Below are 20,430 nucleotides of genomic sequence, written 5' to 3' on the forward strand. Positions count from 1 at the left end.
AAGCGCAGCGACTCCGCATTGAAGCACCGCCAGCACAATGTCGAGCGCACAGGACTCCGCCGTGAGGCACCAGGCCATTGTGCCGGACAAGGTCCCTACTGCTGACTATCCCGTGAGCCATTGGCCCCCCACGAGACGCGCAATGCGTGCATGTAGCTAACGACTGGCAGCTCATCGACAATGACCCGTATGCTCCCCACAGCTTCCACAACGCACACGAGTACTTATGGCGAGTGTAGACACTTCAAGCGAGTTATGCGATACACCCGTCCTTCTGACTGGGCCTACGGTGCGGCAGTCGGAGCTATGAGCCCGGGCCTGATGCTCTACTGGGAGCAGGTTTCGCCCTCGTTCGTTGGCAAGGGTGGATTCGCCCCAGTCATGCGACTGAGCGGTGCTGTGGGCCTTACTGGAATGTTCATCTTCGCCTACTCGAGGTCTACCAGTACGTCGGCATCTGTATTCTGTATCCCACGGGCCCAGAGCTTTACATGGATGCAAGTAGGGTAGCAGCTGCTAAAACGTGACAGGTCGCTTCTACGGCGTCCGCGAAAACCGCCGCGAGGTCGAAATGGATATGCGGGAGATGGTCGACAAGGTCAAGAAGGGCGAGTCGCTATACGGCACCTCAGAGATGACCGAGTACATGCAGGGCGTCGCACACAGGAACTCGCGATACTCAGCCATGTTCGGCCACGTGCTTCTGTGGCCCAACTTTGTCAACCACCCATACCACGGCGTGGACACCGCCAAGTACTACCGACAGGCCGAACTGGAGTTGGAGCAGGAGCGGGGTTCGAGGTCGACATGAAGAAAGTAGAGACCAGAGCAATTTTCATTACATCGCAGCAGCTGTAAATAAGTTCCAAGGCGGCATACAGGATGTATCCACATGCATTTCCTTCATCTCAAAGTCTCGTAATTCTTAGGCCAACCCACCCAGCACCTCCTCCCTCCCCAAAAGCTCCATCTTATACCTACTAATCCAATCATCCCTATTCACATACCCTCCACAAATCCTCCTCTTCCCTGTAAAACTGCTCCGCCCATGCAACACCCTCCAATTGTCAAAGATCAGCACCTTTCCAGGCGTCAACTGCTCCCAATACTCATTCTCCTTCTTCTTCAACAGCCCATCAAACTTGCGCGCAGCATCATACCACCTCCCCGTCTCCTCAATCGGCAACTCAATACTCGCACGATCCGCCGTGTTCCACCTCACACGCAGCAACGCCCCCGTCGCGCCATCATGCTCCAGCACCGGAAAGCCGCGGTACGCCTGGATACTAATCCCCTCGTTCCCCGACGCGTGCGCGTGTACATTCACCGTGCTCAGCACACGATACGCCTCGCGATCCGTGTCATACAATTCCTGCGCGACCTTGAACCCGTCGACGAGCAGGGACGCGCCGCCCTCGCCATCGGTATGCGACAACAGGTGGAAAGCTTGTAGGCCCGCCGGGTCGGAGAAATACGTCGTGTCGGTGTGGGCTTCGAGGGCGATGTTTGTGTACGCGGTATCTTTGGAGGCGAGGTCCGCGGTGAAGTCGTAGAAGCCGCCGTAGTGCGTTTCGCGGATGAATGCGATGCTTTTCAGAAGTTGCTCTGTGTCGGAGGGGGACTCGTGCGGCACGTTTGTGACGTAACAGAAGCCGTATTCGCGCTGGATGGGTGGGTGAGTGTGGGGTGGAGGGGGAAGGGAAGGGGACGTACGATTCGAGCGAGTAGGGATTTCATGCTGTAGTACTTTGAGCCGAATTTGATGCTGGGCCCGCGGATTGTGTCAATCTCCGATGCGATGGAGGCGCCCCAAAGTACCGGTCTTGTAGGGTCGTTAGCAACATGAATAGCGGAGAAAGCGTGGGTGTCGTGACTTTTTCCATGCCTGACGAAAAGGGCCTTTGTACTCTTCTGGGAAGGCTGCGCGGACGAGGAAAGCGCGCGAATATGTGCTTTGATGTCCGTCGTTCCCTGATGAGTGTGAGCGCGGTCGCGCAGGACATGTGAGTATCTGGGATGGCCTACATTGGATGGTCAAGTCGTTTTTCTTCGACACATTGTAATCCTTGACGTGGACGTCTTGGGTTATCTGGGTATGATAAGTGCATGCTCATGTTGTAGTTGGCAGAAGTGTATACGTACCGAGAAAGTGTCTAGTAGTCTCTGCTTGGTCGACTCATGCACACAGGCGCTACATTGGCAATTGTCTCTGTCATAATAGTGTCAGTAAATGCCCAGACTGAGTCGATATGATCAAGTCCCACCGAAGCCAAATATTAGGACTGCACACATGGTCAGCCCAGCTCAACATCTGATGCCATGAATACTTGCATCTTCTTCCCCGCGACCTTCACGTCGCTGAGGTCGATTTCGACGTCATCATACGTGCTGTACTTTGGCGTGTCCCATACATTTTGCGTCATGACATGCTGCAAGACAGTCAACGCAAGCCCGAACCACTATGACAGTAGTGAGTGCTGAGATACCTACGTTACGGCTACTCTCTATCACTACACGAAGGTCGTGACTCTTTCGATAAAGCTTCCGAAGTTCCAATGTCAGTTTGCGCAAGTCGGATTCAATGTTTTTCGCTTTTTTGCCCCAGTCTTTACCAGCTAGGCTGTCAAGAGCACCCGTCTTGAATTCGACGTCTGGCAGGATATCTTGACATCTAGTTGAAGGAAGCTGGAGAATTTTCGTCAGCCGCCGGTCCAATATTGTAACGTTGGTAGATATGGAGAACCCTTGTGGTTGGCTTCGTTCGTTGGACTTACCAGGGATAGTCGTGAGGTCGTCGCGAACGTGCGGCGAAGCCTAGAGTGCATCAATATGCAGTCACTTGTTATATATCGCATGACTTACGGCGCCCTCGAGGCGCAGCGGATATTTCTACTGGCAAGCATGCTAATTACACAGCTGTAAAGTTCTAGTCGGAGAATTCATGAGCGGTTGGGCAAGAGGAGTGTGTTGGTGAACAAGGCATGCACTGGACGAATAAGTCGTTCGGGTGTTGCGCGTTTGCACGCCGAGGCAAAATCGCCATGAGGGACCAAAAGTCATTTGCACTATACCATAGCCTGGAAATGTTCGCAGGAGATTCTATACATTCTGAAATATCTATAGATCTATGAAAACCTTTACGGAGGCAGCAGCAGGGTGATGGCTACGGTGTGATGTTTGTGAGGTGTTGTTCCGTCGGGTGCGAGGCAGCTGCGCCAGAACCAATCTCAACACGACATAAAAAGCATAAAGATGCAAATGAACGCAAGAAGAATGCAAAAAGACAATCAAAGGGTAAAAAAACGACACCAGTGGGACTCGAACCCACAATCTTTGCCAGCTTCCATTAGGGATTGGAGTCCCACGCCGGAAAGCAACGCCTTACCATTAGGCCATGGTGCCTTGAATAGATTGTTCCAAGGACTGGATGAACGGATTTGTGAATTAAAAATAATGTACGTATCAAATTGACAGAGGGCAGGAATCTACACCCCACTTACAGCTCGCATGTGCGGTCTCCTTGCCATGAGCATGAATGTGCCTCATATGCTGTGCATACCCCGCATTCATGACATCTCAAAACTTTTCGTGACCTGTAAGCCACAAGCGTGCTGTGCCTCAGACTATCACATAGCATTTTCCACAGCTGCATATAGTAATGAAAGGTACCGTACTTCAGCATTACTTTCTGTGTTTCACTTTATAACGCCTTGAAGCCACACAGAGGTCGACATCGCAGTAGGCCAATCTGGCTACAATCGTGGTTCGTCATCAGTCAGTATTGTTGCTGACGTCGACGTTCACCCCTAATGCTACTTCTCATGTGTGCGACATTATTTCGCCTGGAGCCTTTGTTCAACATGTGTCCTGCATCTAGAATGAGTGACATTGCTTGAGATTTCACAGTCGTGTGTGCAGGTGAGGCTCATCGGCGGTTGAGACAGGAACGCCGACCGCCAAGACCGGAGCTAAGTAATCGCGGGAGCTTCCAGCGTTCGTAATCAACAGCTGCCTCCAGACAATCACCCAACCATATCTCTCATCCCTCGCCCTCCGCTTGCCAAGTCCCAGCGAGAACCTCACGTCCTGCGGTTACACCGAAATCTCCCAAAGCTCCCTCAACCCGACTTACCCCACACCGCCACCATGTCTACACTTGAGGATCTTGAGGACCTTGAGCGCCACGAGAAGGACGAGAAGAAGGACGAGGACAAGAAGAAGGATGGCGACGGAAAGAAGGCCGATGGCGATGCAGACATGAAGGATGCTGAGCCAGAAGAAGAGGAAGAGCAACTCGATGAGGAGATCCTCAACTCAAGCACACGAGACATCGTCGCACGGCGGCGGTTACTAGAGAACGATATGCGCATCATGAAGAGCGAGTTTCAGCGTTTGACCCACGAGAAGGCGACAATGAACGAGAAGATCAAGGACAACCTCGAGAAGATCGAGAACAACAGGTATGCCTCATAAAGCGCATCCTCCGCCCTCCCGCACACTTGGTGGCGGGCATCTGTCATTCCCACAAGCACTAACAACTCGCAGACAACTCCCGTATCTCGTCGGCAACGTCGTCGAAATACTGGATCTCGACGTCACCGAGGAAGCAGCGGAAGAAGGTGCAAACATCGACCTGGACGCGACTCGTGTTGGCAAGTCCGCCGTCATCAAGACTTCCACGCGACAGACCATCTTCCTGCCCCTCATTGGTCTGGTCGACCACGAGAAGCTGAAGCCTGGTGATCTCATCGGTGTCAACAAGGACTCATACCTTGTCCTGGACACGCTGCCCGCCGAGTATGACAGCCGCGTGAAGGCCATGGAGGTCGACGAGAAGCCGACGGAGAAGTACACCGATGTCGGAGGCTTGGACAAGCAGATTGAAGAGCTGGTAGAGGCTGTCGTCTGGCCCATGAAGGAGGCTGAACGCTTCAAGAAGATTGGCATCAAGGCGCCGAAGGGTATGCGTTGCGTGCGACATGAGTTTCGAATTCCACTGACGCATCTCAGGTGCACTGATGTATGGTCCTCCAGGTACCGGAAAAACCCTCTTAGCTCGAGCTTGCGCCGCACAAACCGATGCCACCTTCCTCAAGCTTGCTGGTCCCCAACTGGTACAGATGTTCATAGGAGATGGTGCCAAGCTTGTCCGCGACTGCTTCGCCCTTGCAAAAGAGAAGGCACCTTCAATCATCTTCATTGATGAGTTGGACGCGGTCGGCACGAAGCGTTTCGATTCCGAGAAGTCTGGTGACAGAGAAGTGCAGCGAACTATGTTGGAGCTCCTAAACCAGCTTGACGGTTTTGCGTCCGATGACCGCGTCAAGGTCTTGGCAGCGACCAACAGAGTTGATGTCCTGGACCCTGCTCTGCTCCGTTCTGGTCGTCTGGACAGGAAGATCGAGTTCCCCCTGCCCAACGAGGAGGCCCGCGCACAAATTCTCCGCATTCACTCGAGAAAGATGACGGTCGATGAGGGTGTCAACTGGCAAGAGTTGGCCCGCAGTACCGACGAGTTTGGTGGTGCGCAGTTGAAGGCTGTGTGTGTCGAGGCTGGCATGATCGCTCTCCGATCAGGACAACATAAGATCAGCCACGAGCACTATGTCGATGCTATCGCTGAAGTACAGGTATGTCATTCAAATGCTTTGCGACTCCCCGCGTTCCATGCTAACTCTGCACCAGGCCAAGAAGAAGGACACAGTTAACTTCTACGCATAAAGTGGATGCCTCAGTGGTGGGCCGCTTTTGTTATGGTGATTGCATATTCGCTATGCCACTTCGAGTGTGTAAGATCAAATAGAGCATCAGCTTGGCCTGCAAATTTAATGATATGGACACGTCAAGATTCTTTCGCTTTCTATGTTGAATTTTTCTTGGGTTATGGAAGATGGGTCAGATTCACGGGTGCTAATCGCCAGTTTCGACGTTTGTCTCATACACCACTCGGGGGAAATGGTTAGATCACCGGCCTGCGCCACGCTCAGTCGTGAGACATAAACATGAACTCTGCTTCTGTTGCCTCGTCAGGTTCTATACACGGTCGAATCATGTGGCTAATGCTACGCCGAAAGTCAGCTCCACCAGGTACCTTCCACTTTCATCACCATGTCAGGCAGGATAGGAACTCCAATACAATGCAATATTTACGAGCCGTTCGTTATACCTAACAAGAGCTAGCAGCACTGCGCAGGCCCACAATGACGAAAGCCACTGTCGACGTCGCTCGACTACTTTGCAGTGTCAATATGAGCACAGCGCAACAGTTCTCGGCCGCCTTGCCCAGATGCAAGTCACTTCAATTTGTCAAAATGTTGTCGATCCAGAGGTTGTCCCTGCATCGTGCACGAAACGGGCACGCCTCGTCTAGCTGCCACCTCATTGGCTACCGGCACGACAATAAACATCAACCTCACGAACTCAACGTCACGCCCATCTCAACCCACGCGCAACAGCCGTCCCCTCTGATAGGCTCGTGCGCCAACCTGTCTTCAGAATCTGGAGAAACTCTCGGTTCCTCTGAGGCCCTGCATAACCGCTTGTAGCGGGCTCAGGGTACCGATACACATCCCACTTGGCGTCAAAGGATTGGTGCTATACGCCGTTACCAGATCGTCGTAGCATGTGGCGTCTTCTATTGGCTGGTAGAGTCTTTGAGAAGTCATACCGAAGCCTTACGCATCTGCTGGTCGTCTCGCATCATGTGGGCCAGTATTGTGACGAACCGAAGCCGGAAAGATGCTTCGGATCGCAGGCCACAGTTGCTCATATAAGCCATGAGGGGCACATTCTTCGGCTTTGTTACATCTTTACTCCCTCTCTTCATACTTTACTGCTTTTCGCGAGGTTGCAGTCATGTTGGGACTATCGGCTTTTGTCCCTCGTGACCCTTTCTACCAGCTCACAATCGCTCTGTGCTTCGTGGGTATACTGGTAGCTACAGTCTTTGTCTTTGCTCTGAGGCCGAAGAGCAAAGGGCAGCCTGTGGGTACACTCGAGGCATACCTGAAGTTCGCCTACGGATGTTTCCTCAAGCCGCACACTGGTGATGGCTCTGGCAGCCAGCAAGACGCCCTGGTATTCTTTATCTTTCTTCATAAACAACTACAATAACTAACACTTCACAGGAAAGCTTCTACAAAGCGCAAGCAGATGTTTACGATGCTACGCGGGTTCGACTTTTGCGTGGCCGAGAGGACATGCTCGGTCTCGTTGCAGCACAGTTGAAGCATCGCGCCGAATCTGGATTGATCTCTCAGCGCCCAGTCTGGGTTGACGTATGTACCATTTCTTTTAAATCCGAAACTGTGCTAACATCTTCAATAGATTGGCGGCGGAACCGGTCACAAGTAATTGCCCACAAGCACCTTCAACATGCTTTTCTGACGAAACCCTAGCGTTGAGCAGATGAATGAATATGTCTCGGTTCCAAAGTTCTTCCACGCAGTTTGTATGCGGGCCAGCTCCACACAATTCTGTACACGCTAACATCCTCAGACGTTGTCGACCTTTCACCAAGTCTTTGCGAAATGGCCCGCAAACGATTCATACGTCTAGGTTGGACCAACGTCAAGGTTGTTTGCCAGGATGCACGTGCATTCCGTCTCCACGAGCATGAGCCTGAGGCGTATCAACGCAAGCAGATCGTATCCCAAGGTCAAGCAGTACGCGATCTCGATGAGAACGCAGATGCCGGTGGTGCCGAGCTCGTGACCATGAGCTACGCACTTTCCATGATCCCGGAGTTTTACTCAGCCATCGATTCGATCGACAGCCTCCTCAGCCACAATGGTGTGATTGGAGTAGTCGACTTCTACGTGCAGAACCAGGTTGACTTCATGGGCCGAAACTACATGGGTGGTGCTATTGACCGGCATTGCATGTGGATCTCGCGCGTTTTCTGGAGGACATGGTTGTAAGTCATTCCTGTCATTGTTTACTGGTGATATGTTAACACTACGTAGCGAGATTGATCGCGTAAATTTGGAGCCTGCGAGACGTGATTACCTAGAGTACCGCTTCGGTACCGTGCTTGGTATCAACGCTCGCAACAACTTCTTTAACATTGGTATCAAACTTCCCTACTACATCTGGGTAGGCTGTTCAAAAGACAGCGGTGCTGCGACCCAGAAGCTAGCCGAGATTGACGCGGCTGCCACTGAATCACCATACCTTTCCGCACTCGACCTGCAGACCGGGATCACCCAAACCGATATTGAAGTTCACTCCAAAGCCTACGAATCTGCTATCGTCAACCTCCAGTCCAGCTTACCACTACCAGCTACATGGTACCAGAACCACCACTGGCGTATCCACTATGATTCGTCGCTCCCCAAACATACTCGCTTCAATGATTCTTACATCTACGCATTTACCTGGGAAGACGATGTCGCCGATATGAGACTGCTGAAGCCAAACCAGAATGATGTTGTCCTCGCAATCGGTTCTGCGGGAGACAACATTCTAGCCTTCTGCCTCGAGAACTGTCGCCGTGTCCACGCCGTTGACCTGAACCCATCGCAAAACCACCTCCTGGAATTGAAGGTCGCTTCGTTCACCGCTTTGGGCTACCAGGACTTCTGGAAGCTCTTTGGCGAGGGAAAACACTCCGATTTCCACAATATCCTGATCCAGAAACTCAGTCCACACCTTTCCTCCGAAGCCTTCCAATTCTGGCTGCACAACGGCCCTTCAATCTTCTCCTCTACATCATCCAAAGGTCTCTACTACTCTGGTGGCTCAGGCTACGCGCTCACCGCCGCAGGCTGGCTCTTCCGTCTGCTCGGCATGACTGAAGACGTTAAGAAGCTATGCGCTGCCCAGACACTCAACGAGCAACGCGAAATCTGGCAAAGAAGTATCAAGAACCTCCTCCACTCCAAAATTCTGACCTGGGCTGTACTTGGTAACGAGAAATGGCTATGGAAAGCCCTCGGCGTCCCGCCAGCGCAGCGCGCCGTCATCGAAGCCGATTTCAAGAAGCAATCCGATTTCGACGAGAAGAAGACTGTTGAGAAAACTACCGGAGATGACTACATGTCCTTCCACGAGGAGCCCTCCGACGACGCTCTCAAGTCCGACTCTGGTAACGCGATCTACGAATACGTACTCAACACCTTCGAGCCCGTCATCAACACTACTCTCCTCTCCACCGGCAACCACTACTACCTTCTCACCCTTCTCGGCCACTACACACCACAATCCCATCCCACTTATCTGTCACCCAAGTCGCACGTTAAACTCAGCAAGCCAAATGCCTTCAACGGCTTGCGCATCCACACAGACGAGATTTCCGAAGTGATTTCACGTATGCGGCCAGGTACCCTGACTATCGTGGTCGTCATGGACAGCATGGATTGGTTCCCACCGACAGGAACTCAAGCGCTCAAGCAAATCCGGGCGCTAAACCGCGCATTGAAAGTGCGTGGACGTGTCATGCTCAGAAGCGCGGGTCTGGAGCCATGGTATCTGAGAGTATTTGGCGAGTGTGGATTTAGCTGCAAGAGGGTGGCGGTTCGCGTGCCGGGAAGCTGCATCGACAGGTAAGTCACTTAGTAGCAGCAGATTTGTGTGTGTTCCGTGCTGACATAAACTCACAGGGTCAACATGTATGCATCGACGTGGATTTGCACGAAGGAAGTTGGTATTGAAAGTAGTCCGCGAATGAGTCCGAAGGCGAGGAAAGCGTCATTGGCGGAGATGATGCTTGAAGGTCCGGCTATGCGTATGGATTAGAGGTGATGATTGGGGTAGTTATGCTGGCTTTCTTCTTCTACTTTGCATACGGGCGGTTATGAGTTGCATGATGATGATACCTGAAATAGATGCGTATGAATTCTTTTGAGACCAGTTATGCGCCTGAGGCTGTGTTTCTCTTGTCAGCACATCAACGTATCTACCCTCACATGCTACACCTGACCGTCGCAGCCATGGGAAGCGCTTTTCATCATTGCAGAGGAGTCGAATCCTTGGAGTGTTGGGGGGAAGTTGCAACGTGGATGGTGGCAGCATAAAGACAACATGAGTAGTGACATTCAGAATAGGTGAGATAAAAGGGGGTTGAGTAGAGAAAAGCTGCAGTGTCAGTGGTGACTCTCACCTCGACTCCGCCGCCAATGGCGCACAAATGCTCTTTTCTGTGATCTAAGGGAAGCTGAATTACAGAGTAACGCTTGAAAACTGTGCAAAAAAAGTCATACCATCTCATCAAACGCTCTTACAGTCATCTTTGGTATGTTGCGGGCTGCCGTTTAGCCTTATTGCACGTGTACTGGTCATATCTTGGACAGAAGACGGAGTACAAGAAGTTAAACGTGTTACAGTTGGAACGCATGCCTTTTGGTATCATACTGAGACTGGATGTAAAGAATGTCGTGAAATCGAGGGTGGACATGTTCGCTTCCACGATGCGGGAGGTCTTCAGTGTAGCGATGCAAGTCTTCCTGCCAGCATCTTTCATCAGGCGCGCCAGATGACGAAACGCAACACACATTGTGATATCCCAGGATCTGCAACTCTAGGGAGATGCCAGAGCCGTATTGCATACAGCTCGCGGCATGCTAAGAACCTCGAAAGAGCACGACACCGCAGACCAACGTCTCCTGAGGCTCCGCTCACTTTGATCTCGCTTTCGCTCCTGTTCCCGCCACCGCGTCCGCTCCTACTTTCGCTACTTCCATCCTGATAGGCTGAGAGCAACTCTGTTATCTGCGAGCCGCCTTGCCGCGTGAGCAAACGCGCACTTCCGCAAGTCTTGCTTAGGTAAAAGTGCCCATTAGCGTCAAAGTAGAGACTTGAGCTCTACTCCAGGGCTATATCTTGCTCCTCCTGCCACTTCCTCCATACTTTCTCCACCACGCTCCAACTTCTCCAAGCTACTCATCAGTTCAAAGACCCCCAACCTCAAATCAACCCACGCTTACTTGTCAACACAAGTACCATCAACAACAACATGAAGCTCTTCATGATTACTCTCATCATCGCCATGGCCTCCACCGTCTCCGCGAACGATCCCAAGTCCAAGCCTGAGCCTGATTGCACTCTTAAGGCTCAGAAGTGCGACGGCAACCTTCTGGTGACTTGCCACAAGTTCGTCAACAAACATATATGGGTACCTGAGCGCGTGTGCAAGGAATGTACGGGCGGCGACAAGGAGCCGGTCTGCTACTTCTAGAGCCTGATACGGAAACATGTTACGTGTGAGTATTGACGCTTGAGGCGGTACATGTAGACGAAATGCTGACATTTGAGTAGATGGCTCATTTCAACGTGGACACGGCTCAGCTCGGGTGGATAGTTGAAGACTTGGAATCATGGATAGACAGCTGAACGATTGGAATGACTGGATGAGGTTTCGCACCACTGATGTGGAGGAAGGACATCTCTCAAGACTTGGAAAGTGGGTGCTAGCTACATTTTGACGACAGAATAAAGTATTTGACCCAATATGCCATTTTACTTTCGCCCGTCATCGTGTTGTACCTCGCTTTCAAGTCGAAAGCTAGGTGTCGAGCTGCTACGGCCAAGACACTCCCGCAAATGTCCTCTACGACGTAAAGTTAATTGTTCGATGGACATCTACTGCGTCTATCGGATGCTCCCGGCGAGATTGCGCGCTTTAAATAGAAATCTTCGGTGCTTATCTCTCTTTGTCCTCGAGTTTTCCGATTGCAAGCTCGCCTAACTCAACGTGACTTTCACTCCGCACAGTCAATTTTCGCTAGCAAACGGTGTTTCGGGCTACCGAATTTATTGACAAGATCAGGCAAATCTTTGAGGATATTTGTTTTCAGCCATGTGATTGCGGCGTGAGTGAGCTGTACTGTGTGTATACACTGCAGGGTGGAGGGCGTGAATGCTAACTTCAGACAAAGATTCAACAATATGTACAGCTAGCAACATACTTAGACAAAGACTCGACCGCTCATGTACTCCACTCAGGTCCGAACACGCGCGGTCTGCTATACTCGAGAAAGTCACATCTTGCGCTTGTGGAATATGCGCTCACAGCTCCAAATATACGATTCCGAAACTGCTCTACGTCAGCTCAGAAACTCTAGCTAATCGACGATGCGCTGGTTTATGTAGCAATTCCGATCGAGAGCGACGAACTCGTGAGTCACCCTCGCAGGGGCGGCCTTTTCTACTGTTGAAGATCGCCTCCGGCCTCGAGCCTCGAGCACGCGGATCTGAGTAAGAGAGAGAGAACAGGCCCCGTCATCAAGACAAAGTGAATGGCTCGTCAAATCTACGCCATCGGCTATAAGATACATTTTTCACTGCACTGTATATACTCTCTCCAAACAAACACAGTGTAACTCGGACTCAACACAAGGGAAATCCAAGGGATAATCAACCACGATACAGCTTAGTCCATTCACTCAGCGGGTATGCAAGTTGATGAAGATTTTCTACCGCCTTCTAACCTGCAATGGAAGCCACCAACCATCAGGACCATGTCCACAACTGCTACTGGCTCTGGCGGCAACCAACCTCCGTCAACGACTTTGACCTCGATTCCACCCTCTGGCGACGGAAAGAGCCCCCAGACAGCTACCTGGTCGCCGGCCCTATCCATTAACTTCAACCCCCAGAAAACATACGTCGTCAATGGTCTGGGTCTCGTACCTCGCTATCGCCGTACGATGCTCGTCGAGGCCCGATCTTTTGCCCAGGTCTACACCATTCTAGATGGCGACACGTACGAGACCATTCATCAACTTCCTGCTGGACCCATGATCAACCCGACAATGCCAGCCGCCACCAGCACAACTCAGCAGGTCACTGAAATCGAGGACCAAGAGACGGCCATCTCCACTGGCACTGGTCCCGCCGCTGACCAGTACAACGCCTCTCAGGCTTATCGTCAGTAGTTTACCCCTTTTGAAATCATCCTACTTACCTGGTTTAGACGGCGATGCATTGGCAAGCACTGACAGCAACGGCGACAGTGATAGTAACAGCGACGAGGCTAGTGATAGCGACAGCGAGTAGGATGGTAAGTCCTGAAGCCTACAATATGCTACGGGTGTGCTAACAGATGTAAGTAGTGACTATGCTGTCGCGTAGATACAGTCTAGTGTAACCTTCTTTAGTGGCCCGGGCCTTCGGATCAGGAGTGAAATGGATAAAATTATACCCACATAGAGGAAGGCTATGGATAGATTGGGGGCGTAGACCGCACGATTATGCTATGAAGCTATCTTCCACCTTTCTGTTTGAGTAAAGTGAAATGATAATCTTAAACACTGGACGAAGCGAGCTATGACACCAGCCCTGCACATATTTTATCACTGATATTGCAGTTAGAAAAGTCATGCATACTTGCAGCATAATTCATGTTATTGAAATCGTCCTCGCGACCTAGTAAGAATAGATAAAGCTGGGGCATGGCGGGAATGAAGATTCATTAGCCACGTACGTCCGATCCTCTTGATGCCTCGCAAAATTTTGCGACCTGGTAGCCCCACGCTTCCTCGCTCTCTATCTCTGTCCCCAAAGCTAAGAACGGACTTATGTGGTTTTGCCCAGCCATCGTGTCAGTGAAGAGAGCGTTCTTGCTCGCAGCACCTCCAAGGCTCAACCATTCTTTGACAAATCTGTCTCGTGGACGCAAGCACTCATTTTCAGGGTCCATCTCTGCGTTGAGAATCAGAATCCCAGTCTTGCTCTTGGCGAAGTCGAGCTCGCCTTGCTGCGATTCGAACGCATCCTTCATGAGCGCTAAAGGACAATTGCGCTCCACATCTCCGAAGTACTTCTTCAGCACCTCTCTATTCGCCTCATCCTCTACACCCTCGTATGAGAATGGTACAGAAAGCATTACTACTCCTCTGAGTACCGTGCTCCCTTCGCCAAGCACTTCCGCTCTCATCTCCTTAAACTGGTTGCAAAACAAATATGTTGAGACGTGCACGCCACCAGCCGAGTTGCCTACTACAAACAGGTCGACATCCTGCTTTGTCTCACTCTCGACACCTCCCAATTTATCTCTGTTCTCGCTTATCCACTTCACCGTCAATGCCACATCTTCGCCTCCTGAAGGGAATGCGGCACCATGGGACAAAAGTCGGTAGTCTGGAACCACAACCGTGTAGCCGAAATGACGAGCAAAGAACGAAGCCACGTTGGCGTGCACGAGTCCTTCAAGTGTCGGGATGGGTAGAGTTCGATGTCCTTGGACGAAGCCGCCACCATAGAAAAATACGAGGACTGGTCGTCGGTTATTGACGAGACCGGCCTGTGCTGGGGTGTATACGTCCAGTTGATGACGTGCTGTAGGACCATAAGAGAATGTGGAGCAAGGCGTCAGTCGGATTGTTGATGCTTTGGCCCGTAGAAGAGGCGCATAATGCGCAACAGTAGGGAAGATCTGATCTTGGATCCGGGTACCAAGATGCTTGAGGTGAGCCATGGAGTTCTCTTCGCAGGGCGTTTGTGGATCCAGATAGACCTCAGTGATTTACGACACAGTAAATACTACAGAGCTGGACATGGGTTTGGTAGGGCGGTCGAAGCTCGGAGTCCGGGGGCGATCGATGACGCTAGAAACACATTGTTGGCGCTAGAAACACATGCTATACTTGATTTGGACTTGCACCTGCACCTCCACCACAATTCCCCGTACGCGCTACACTTCAATACCACACACATCCACAACAATGTCTGAAACCCCAACGTCTAAAAGCGACGTGTACGCGCCTGTCCCACCCGAGCTCCAAGCGGAAATCGAGCGTTATCAATCGCGCCTCTACAACATCACGGAAGTGAGGTACGACGCCCGCATTAGGCGACAACGAGCAATCAATCAACGATGTGCGGAATTCCGCAAGGCTAGCGGACCGATTCTGCGCAGGGCAGAGCGGATTATTGCAGGACTACCAGCTGAAGAGGGTCAAGCGTCCGGCCAAGCGCAGAACATCGCGGTCGATCAAGCACCAAGCATCAAGCACAGTCGCGCGAGAGATCCAGACCACATACCACGGTGTGTCAGCTCTCGTACACAACGAAGCTCTTGCCGAGATCCGGAAACTCAGGGAAGGGCTTCGCCAAGCAGAAGCACGCGAAGACGCCCTGAAGGCAGACAACGAGGCCTTGAAGGCAGAGAACGAGACCTTGACCACCGAGCTTTGCGAAAGCGAAGAAGCTTGTCAAGCCTTGGACATCAGGTGGACGACCCTCGAGAACGAGCGACGTATGGCGGCAAGACGTCAAGGGCCAAGCAGAGCACAAACTGAGCTGGAAGGTGCGAACAAGACACTACTGGACAAGCTCAGCAAGTACCAGACAGCTCTTGATCAATCCAACAATTCGGTAGAGACCTTGCTCGATGAAGCCGACAAGCAGAGTGACCGGTTTGCTGAGCTCAAAAAGATAATTGAGCAATACAAAGCCATGGTCGAATAGGTTAGCTTTATGCCGGCCGTATCCAAGGTTAGCTTTATGCCAACCGCACGCAAGGTCAGCTTCATGCCGGCCGCACTCGAGGTTAGCTTCATGCTGGCCGCACTCAAGGTTGGTTTCATACTGGCCGCTTCTATAGTAAGTTACAAATCGAACAAGTTTCCTCTGAGCATAAGTATCCTTGAAAATTTCCATCGAATACAGTTACTGCTAACTATAGCTGTGTAAGAGCACCTTTGTCGCAGACACGGTCCAAGGCTCATTTGTATAGTCGCATATCGCTTGTGAATCTCTTAATCAAAGCACTTATGTATCAACTGGGAAGCCGCTAGGCTACGATGTGCTGAAGTGGTCGTGGTCGATGTCACAGCCTCGCAAGAATTTGATACATGGTTAATTTAAGCAGAATTGCTGATAATGTAGGCTGAATATGGAACCAGACTTCGGCAAAATCTCCATCCGCCTGTTCCCAACGCGAATAGGTAAAGAGGTGAAGAGGTATGCTGGAGATATTTGAAGGCTTTTGTCAAATCGAGTTGAGTATTTTATAGCTGCGTATATCTTCAGGCTCCCCTAAGCTTCAAAAGAAACATACGTCTAAAGAATATTAGCTTAAATCGTGTAAACGCAGAGCGAGCATGAGGTTTGTTGCTGCCTGGTGGCGGTAGTTTATCATGTCTCCCACCACGGCGCGTGGCATACAGCTCGACCTTACCGCATGCACGGTTTGTTGTAACTGTCAGCCTCAAAACCTCAAGAATATCATTCTCGCTAAACTTTGTGTTTGGAAGCTAAGCACATCGACTGAAGATTTGATGTACGTGACGAGCATTGGATTAATCTCAGAAACGCCCAGCACGAGGCAAATCTAACGAAGCTAACCGATATTAAGACATTCTAGAAGTCGAGAAGCATGAAGCTCATCTTGTTGTTGCCGTATTGTCTACGCGAAGGTGTCAAAAGTAGGCGTGTATCGGCCTGCTCTTCGGGATTGGCATGCGTTGGACAACACAGAACGGCGAGTTACCGTCCGTGACCCGCTCGAATGGCGACGGTGGCTCGTTGATTTCATACGGGTGAAGCGTCTCTACAAGCTTGTTCTCCTTCACCCAACGAGAAGGGTTAAGAGCTAGACTGGAGACATTTAAACCCTTTTCAAGAATGGACAAGATGTCTCAAGGCACTGAATGTGTCCTGGCTTCTTTATAAACTTCTTAGGGTATTAATCAAGACTATTAGATCACTTCGAGCATGTGTAGAGGAGACACAAATTTGCTGCCTGTTGTTGCGCCAGTGTAGCTGGAGCTCGCGATCAAGGCGCACGATCTCTTGGCAGCGTGTTCATAGTCATGTCCCCATTCCGTGCATTCTTTGTGGCAACTTTGTACCGACTGGGCGTCACCATCAGCTTGATTTGCTCGACGCAGATATGTCATCTGATCTCGGCTACCCACATCTATCTTCCTTGAGAAGCGGACGCCGGAGTCCGAGTCTCTACACCATATCAGAAGCCTGGGCAACAGCAACAGCATAACGTCCGACAGTCAGGGACGAAACTCACAAGCCTGGTCAAGAGCAAAGAAGCATCACGCCGAGCAGAACCCAATAATGTCAAATCAAGGAGCTATGACGAGCTTTTCGGGCTTATGGAAGCCTAGGATTCAGCTAAAAACCCTGCATTATGGTTCCGGCTGTGTCGAACAACATCTTCTCGGCACCTTACCTAGCCCCTCTTCCAGAGTTTACATCATCACCGGAACTTCCTTGGCGACAAAAACACCTCTTGTGCGCCAACTAGAAGACATACTTGGACGACATCACGCCGGAACAATCTCAAACATCAGACAGCATGGGCCCATTGCAGACGTCGAACGAGCCATTGAACAAGTACTGAGCCGGCAAGATGTCGACACCATCGTATCACTTGGTGGAGGCTCGCCAATCGACACCGCCAAAGTGATTTCACTTCGAGCCAAGGAGCACAAAGGATCATTCCTCACTCATCTAACAATTCCAACCACGTTGAGTGCAGCAGAGTGCACAGCAGGTGGTGGATACACCAAGGCTGATGGTGTCAAAGTCGGCTTTCGCGCACCAGAAATGGGCGTCTCAGCCATCTTCTACGACCCACAGTATGCACGCCATACGCCCAAACAACTGTGGTTGAGCACCGGAATGCGCGCCATGGACCATGCTGTCGAATGCATGTACCACCCTACCTCCACGGAAATGCCCTGGAAAGCTCTGTCAATTTGGGCGGTGGGTGAGCTCTTCGAGTGTCTGCGAAAGTGCCAGCAATCGTACCCTTCCGATGATGTCGTCACGACTCGTCTCATGCTCGCGGCATACGCGAGTTCAGGGTTGAAAGGCGAAAACCTCGTTGGAGGTATGGGCCTTTCACATAGCTTGGGCCATGCGCTGGGAAGCCCGTATGGAATAGCTCACGGTATCACCTCGTGCATGACTCTTGGAAAGGTGGTCAAGTTGAAGGCTCATGAGTCGCTGTGGGCAGCGAAACAGATCTCTCGCCTCTTACAGGCGGCTGGCGGATGCCCGACCGGCGACGATGTCCACGACGCCTCGGAAGTCGGCGATCGCATCATCGCTCTGGTGCATTCTCTTGAGCTCGAAGTACCGACTCTGTCTGCTCGAGGTGTTAGTAAAGATGAGATATCTACGATCGCGCAGAGAGCTCTTGGAGGGGTCAGGGAAGGACCATTGTTTGATCGTGTGCGGGAGTTGGTGTGGACCTTGTTTTAGATTTTCAATCAAGTCTCTTCATAACTATAAGTACTGCACCCTCACAAATTATGGAGACAGTACCCCCAGGCGCCGGCAAAATTTCTGCCTGCTATCTTCTCACAAGAAGAGGTGATAAGGTAGCCCGTATATATTCAAAGATTTCTATAGGATCAAGGAGAGTATCTTGTAGCTGCGTATATACTCAGGCTCTTATAAGAACTTACAATAAGCATACCTCAGGACTATCAGCTCATATGGTGTAGGTGCAGAGTGGGCGTGAATTTGAGGATATGGTCTTCGAAATGCAAATTTCACAACGCACTCTGCATCTCTGTCCCTTCTCAGCGCGCCATCGGGCGTGCAAGGACATGCCTTTTGAATTTGAGTCCTACAAAGACAGCTCCCATAGGCCCTTGCAGACATGAGCGCTAATCTCTACATCTGTCTTCACCTGCTCAGATGTTAGCCTCGTCCAAACTCAAACTGGAACGCACTGACACTCAAACAAGGATCAACTCGTGAAAACATCTCGAGCCACTCGGCCTGTGTTCTCTGTTTGACATTATGCATCGTCATTGTGGTAATGTCTCGTCTTCGATATGCGATTTCAATGTGCGGAGGAAATTGCTTCGACACTGGGGAGACGCCATCAGTTATCAGAATGCGGGTCGATTTATTCGTCCTCAGCGTGGGCAGCAACACCTGGAGAAGTTTGATTGCATCGTCGTCGGTCCAATTCCAGAACACGTTGCGAATGATGTAAGCGAAGACCTTCGTGGAGTCACCGGTGCACGCCATGGCCGATGGAGATGCAACGTTGGTGAAAATAATGCGATCGTCGTAACGTGGGTCAACAAGAGCCTTGCCCCGGCGCAAGAAGTCGTCAGATTCACAACGGACTTCAAACGAGAGGCTCGGATATTCTCCGACAAGTGTCACAGATGCGAATCCGTATCTTCCACCGATCTCGACGGCCGTGGTCAGTTCTGGCGACGAAAGGTTGTGGATGTGCTTTCGAAGTAGCGAATCCGCCGGGTCCAGTGCTGTCATGCTCAGCAAAACTCTGCGTCAATGTACTTGCGGAATGACTTACATTTTGAGACTCCTCTCATAGCTCGCCGGAAACGGTCACCTTTCTCAGGATGCTTAGCGTGCCATTCATACATCTCAGCACCCCACCTAACAAGTGTTAGCGACAGCCAAGTTTACATACGTTTATACGGTTCCAACTTACCCTTGTTTGAAGCCAGATGTGCCCGCGACATAGTCGTTCGGCTTTGTAGTGAGTGCCTGTGCCAGATGGGCACTAGCTACTCGCGTCTCAAATAGCTGAAATTCCACCCATGCCCGGAAATCTTCGTCTCCCAGCAACTCTTCTGATACCGCTGTCAACGTGAATATATTCTGCTCAGGCTCGTGTACAATGTTCTTGCATCGCAATAGGGCGAGTATCCTCGTTAATTTGTCTTCTGGGATCTGCGAGACATCAGACAAGCGAGAAAGAGAGGCGCGACCTCCAGAAGAAGCGATGCACTCCAGCGCTGGCGACTGAAGAAAGACGTAAAGTGCACCATGATCCCAGTTGGGTGCAACGAATTCATGGAGAAATTGATGGGGTCCTTGCAAAAGGATCGTGAGCTGCTCTAACCACCCAAGCGCCCTTGTCCGGGAGTCGCTCAGCTTTGGCGATGTTTCCGACCAGAAAGCAGTGCTTGTCCCGGCTTGCAAGTTGGGTGGGGTAATATCATTCGTCTTGCACTCCAATTCCATCGTCGAGCACTCTTCAAGGATTAGACTAGCCAGCTGAGAGATGCTGGCCTCCTTATGCTCTTGCTGAGAGTGATGGTCATTCATGGTAAGAGGTGGTCCCCGTGACTGAAGCTGCGCGAATTGGGAGGAGAAAACTACGCGCGCGTCATCCTTAAGATCTTCGCATCATGTCTTACATACGACAGGCGGATCTCAGAGCTTCCAGGATGATTACAAACTATTGCCCTTACTGTGCATACTACCATAAGACTGCAGTGCCGTCGATGGGAACAAGGTGGGTTACGGCGCCCGACACACCGAGCGTTGAGCTTGGAATCGACACCTGGCATCGACGCATGGTCGAATTACGATCTCGCCCAAAATAGCAAGAGAATTATCCCCAGCAAGCATGTTTTGAATCAGTTGGGACTATTTTCATCAAGTCTGGTGTGTTGGATTGACAGGCTGTCGCCAGTAGGCGACTCAATAATTGGTCTGGCTTACATAACTCATGAGGCGAGAAACGAACGCGTCTCG

At 51.2% G+C, this 20,430-nt stretch overlaps 14 protein-coding genes and 1 non-coding gene across 15 annotated transcripts; 9 read left to right on the forward strand and 6 right to left on the reverse strand.

Annotated features, from left to right (window-relative positions):
- Positions 1-37: 37 nt before the first annotated feature.
- Positions 38-1,453, forward strand: SNOG_08252 (hypothetical protein; the record flags this gene model as incomplete). The annotated part of the gene is made up of 5 exons (XM_001798520.1): positions 38-112; positions 250-445; positions 531-794; positions 1,090-1,273; positions 1,306-1,453. The coding sequence occupies 5 exons, from the start codon at positions 38-40 to the stop codon at positions 1,451-1,453; spliced, it is 867 nt and encodes a 288-aa protein (XP_001798572.1).
- SNOG_08253 (hypothetical protein) lies at positions 926-2,216 on the reverse strand (the record flags this gene model as incomplete). Its single annotated transcript, XM_001798521.1, has 6 exons — positions 926-977; positions 1,008-1,663; positions 1,714-1,822; positions 1,908-1,971; positions 2,026-2,089; positions 2,187-2,216. The coding sequence occupies 6 exons, from the start codon at positions 2,214-2,216 to the stop codon at positions 926-928; spliced, it is 975 nt and encodes a 324-aa protein (XP_001798573.1).
- A 78-nt stretch (positions 2,217-2,294) lies between these two features.
- SNOG_08254 (hypothetical protein) lies at positions 2,295-2,903 on the reverse strand (the record flags this gene model as incomplete). Its single annotated transcript, XM_001798522.1, has 4 exons — positions 2,295-2,459; positions 2,491-2,685; positions 2,775-2,814; positions 2,863-2,903. 4 exons carry the CDS (start codon positions 2,901-2,903, stop codon positions 2,295-2,297), a joined length of 441 nt encoding a protein of 146 aa, XP_001798574.1.
- A 400-nt stretch (positions 2,904-3,303) lies between these two features.
- SNOG_16679 lies at positions 3,304-3,402 on the reverse strand. Its single transcript has 2 exons — positions 3,367-3,402; positions 3,304-3,339 (listed from the first exon to the last, which is right to left on the reverse strand). It is a non-coding gene; the product is annotated as a tRNA-Arg (tRNA).
- A 744-nt stretch (positions 3,403-4,146) lies between these two features.
- Positions 4,147-5,846, forward strand: SNOG_08255 (hypothetical protein; the record flags this gene model as incomplete). The annotated part of the gene is made up of 4 exons (XM_001798523.1): positions 4,147-4,460; positions 4,546-4,961; positions 5,011-5,630; positions 5,686-5,846. 4 exons carry the CDS (start codon positions 4,147-4,149, stop codon positions 5,719-5,721), a joined length of 1,386 nt encoding a protein of 461 aa, XP_001798575.1. The 3' UTR covers positions 5,722-5,846.
- Positions 5,847-6,200: 354 nt separating this feature from the next.
- Positions 6,201-6,370, forward strand: SNOG_08256 (hypothetical protein; the record flags this gene model as incomplete). The annotated part of the gene is made up of 2 exons (XM_001798524.1): positions 6,201-6,240; positions 6,267-6,370. 2 exons carry the CDS (start codon positions 6,201-6,203, stop codon positions 6,368-6,370), a joined length of 144 nt encoding a protein of 47 aa, XP_001798576.1.
- A 121-nt stretch (positions 6,371-6,491) lies between these two features.
- SNOG_08257 (hypothetical protein) lies at positions 6,492-6,778 on the reverse strand (the record flags this gene model as incomplete). The annotated part of the gene is made up of 2 exons (XM_001798525.1): positions 6,492-6,634; positions 6,679-6,778. The coding sequence occupies 2 exons, from the start codon at positions 6,776-6,778 to the stop codon at positions 6,492-6,494; spliced, it is 243 nt and encodes an 80-aa protein (XP_001798577.1).
- Positions 6,779-6,855: 77 nt separating this feature from the next.
- SNOG_08259 (hypothetical protein) lies at positions 6,856-9,735 on the forward strand (the record flags this gene model as incomplete). The annotated part of the gene is made up of 5 exons (XM_001798526.1): positions 6,856-7,077; positions 7,128-7,277; positions 7,587-7,915; positions 7,965-9,542; positions 9,600-9,735. The coding sequence occupies 5 exons, from the start codon at positions 6,856-6,858 to the stop codon at positions 9,733-9,735; spliced, it is 2,415 nt and encodes an 804-aa protein (XP_001798578.1).
- A 1,216-nt stretch (positions 9,736-10,951) lies between these two features.
- Positions 10,952-11,173, forward strand: SNOG_08260 (hypothetical protein; the record flags this gene model as incomplete). The annotated part of the gene is made up of 1 exon (XM_001798527.1): positions 10,952-11,173. The coding sequence occupies one exon, from the start codon at positions 10,952-10,954 to the stop codon at positions 11,171-11,173; it is 222 nt and encodes a 73-aa protein (XP_001798579.1).
- Positions 11,174-12,455: 1,282 nt separating this feature from the next.
- Positions 12,456-12,872, forward strand: SNOG_08261 (hypothetical protein; the record flags this gene model as incomplete). The annotated part of the gene is made up of 1 exon (XM_001798528.1): positions 12,456-12,872. The coding sequence occupies one exon, from the start codon at positions 12,456-12,458 to the stop codon at positions 12,870-12,872; it is 417 nt and encodes a 138-aa protein (XP_001798580.1).
- A 536-nt stretch (positions 12,873-13,408) lies between these two features.
- On the reverse strand, positions 13,409-14,413 carry SNOG_08262 (hypothetical protein; the record flags this gene model as incomplete). The annotated part of the gene is made up of 1 exon (XM_001798529.1): positions 13,409-14,413. The coding sequence occupies one exon, from the start codon at positions 14,411-14,413 to the stop codon at positions 13,409-13,411; it is 1,005 nt and encodes a 334-aa protein (XP_001798581.1).
- A 247-nt stretch (positions 14,414-14,660) lies between these two features.
- On the forward strand, positions 14,661-15,405 carry SNOG_08263 (hypothetical protein; the record flags this gene model as incomplete). Its single annotated transcript, XM_001798530.1, has 2 exons — positions 14,661-14,770; positions 14,832-15,405. The coding sequence occupies 2 exons, from the start codon at positions 14,661-14,663 to the stop codon at positions 15,403-15,405; spliced, it is 684 nt and encodes a 227-aa protein (XP_001798582.1).
- Positions 15,406-15,468: 63 nt separating this feature from the next.
- On the forward strand, positions 15,469-15,673 carry SNOG_08264 (hypothetical protein; the record flags this gene model as incomplete). Its single annotated transcript, XM_001798531.1, has 2 exons — positions 15,469-15,540; positions 15,623-15,673. 2 exons carry the CDS (start codon positions 15,469-15,471, stop codon positions 15,671-15,673), a joined length of 123 nt encoding a protein of 40 aa, XP_001798583.1.
- Positions 15,674-17,083: 1,410 nt separating this feature from the next.
- SNOG_08265 (hypothetical protein) lies at positions 17,084-18,162 on the forward strand (the record flags this gene model as incomplete). Its single annotated transcript, XM_001798532.1, has 2 exons — positions 17,084-17,116; positions 17,251-18,162. The coding sequence occupies 2 exons, from the start codon at positions 17,084-17,086 to the stop codon at positions 18,160-18,162; spliced, it is 945 nt and encodes a 314-aa protein (XP_001798584.1).
- Positions 18,163-18,606: 444 nt separating this feature from the next.
- Positions 18,607-19,998, reverse strand: SNOG_08266 (hypothetical protein; the record flags this gene model as incomplete). The annotated part of the gene is made up of 3 exons (XM_001798533.1): positions 18,607-19,187; positions 19,238-19,323; positions 19,379-19,998. The coding sequence occupies 3 exons, from the start codon at positions 19,996-19,998 to the stop codon at positions 18,607-18,609; spliced, it is 1,287 nt and encodes a 428-aa protein (XP_001798585.1).
- Between the last annotated feature and the right edge of the window lie 432 nt (positions 19,999-20,430).

This window comes from Parastagonospora nodorum, assembly GCF_000146915.1.
Source record: "Parastagonospora nodorum SN15 chromosome Unknown scaffold_12, whole genome shotgun sequence".
In the NCBI taxonomy this organism is placed as follows: domain Eukaryota; kingdom Fungi; phylum Ascomycota; class Dothideomycetes; order Pleosporales; family Phaeosphaeriaceae; genus Parastagonospora; species Parastagonospora nodorum.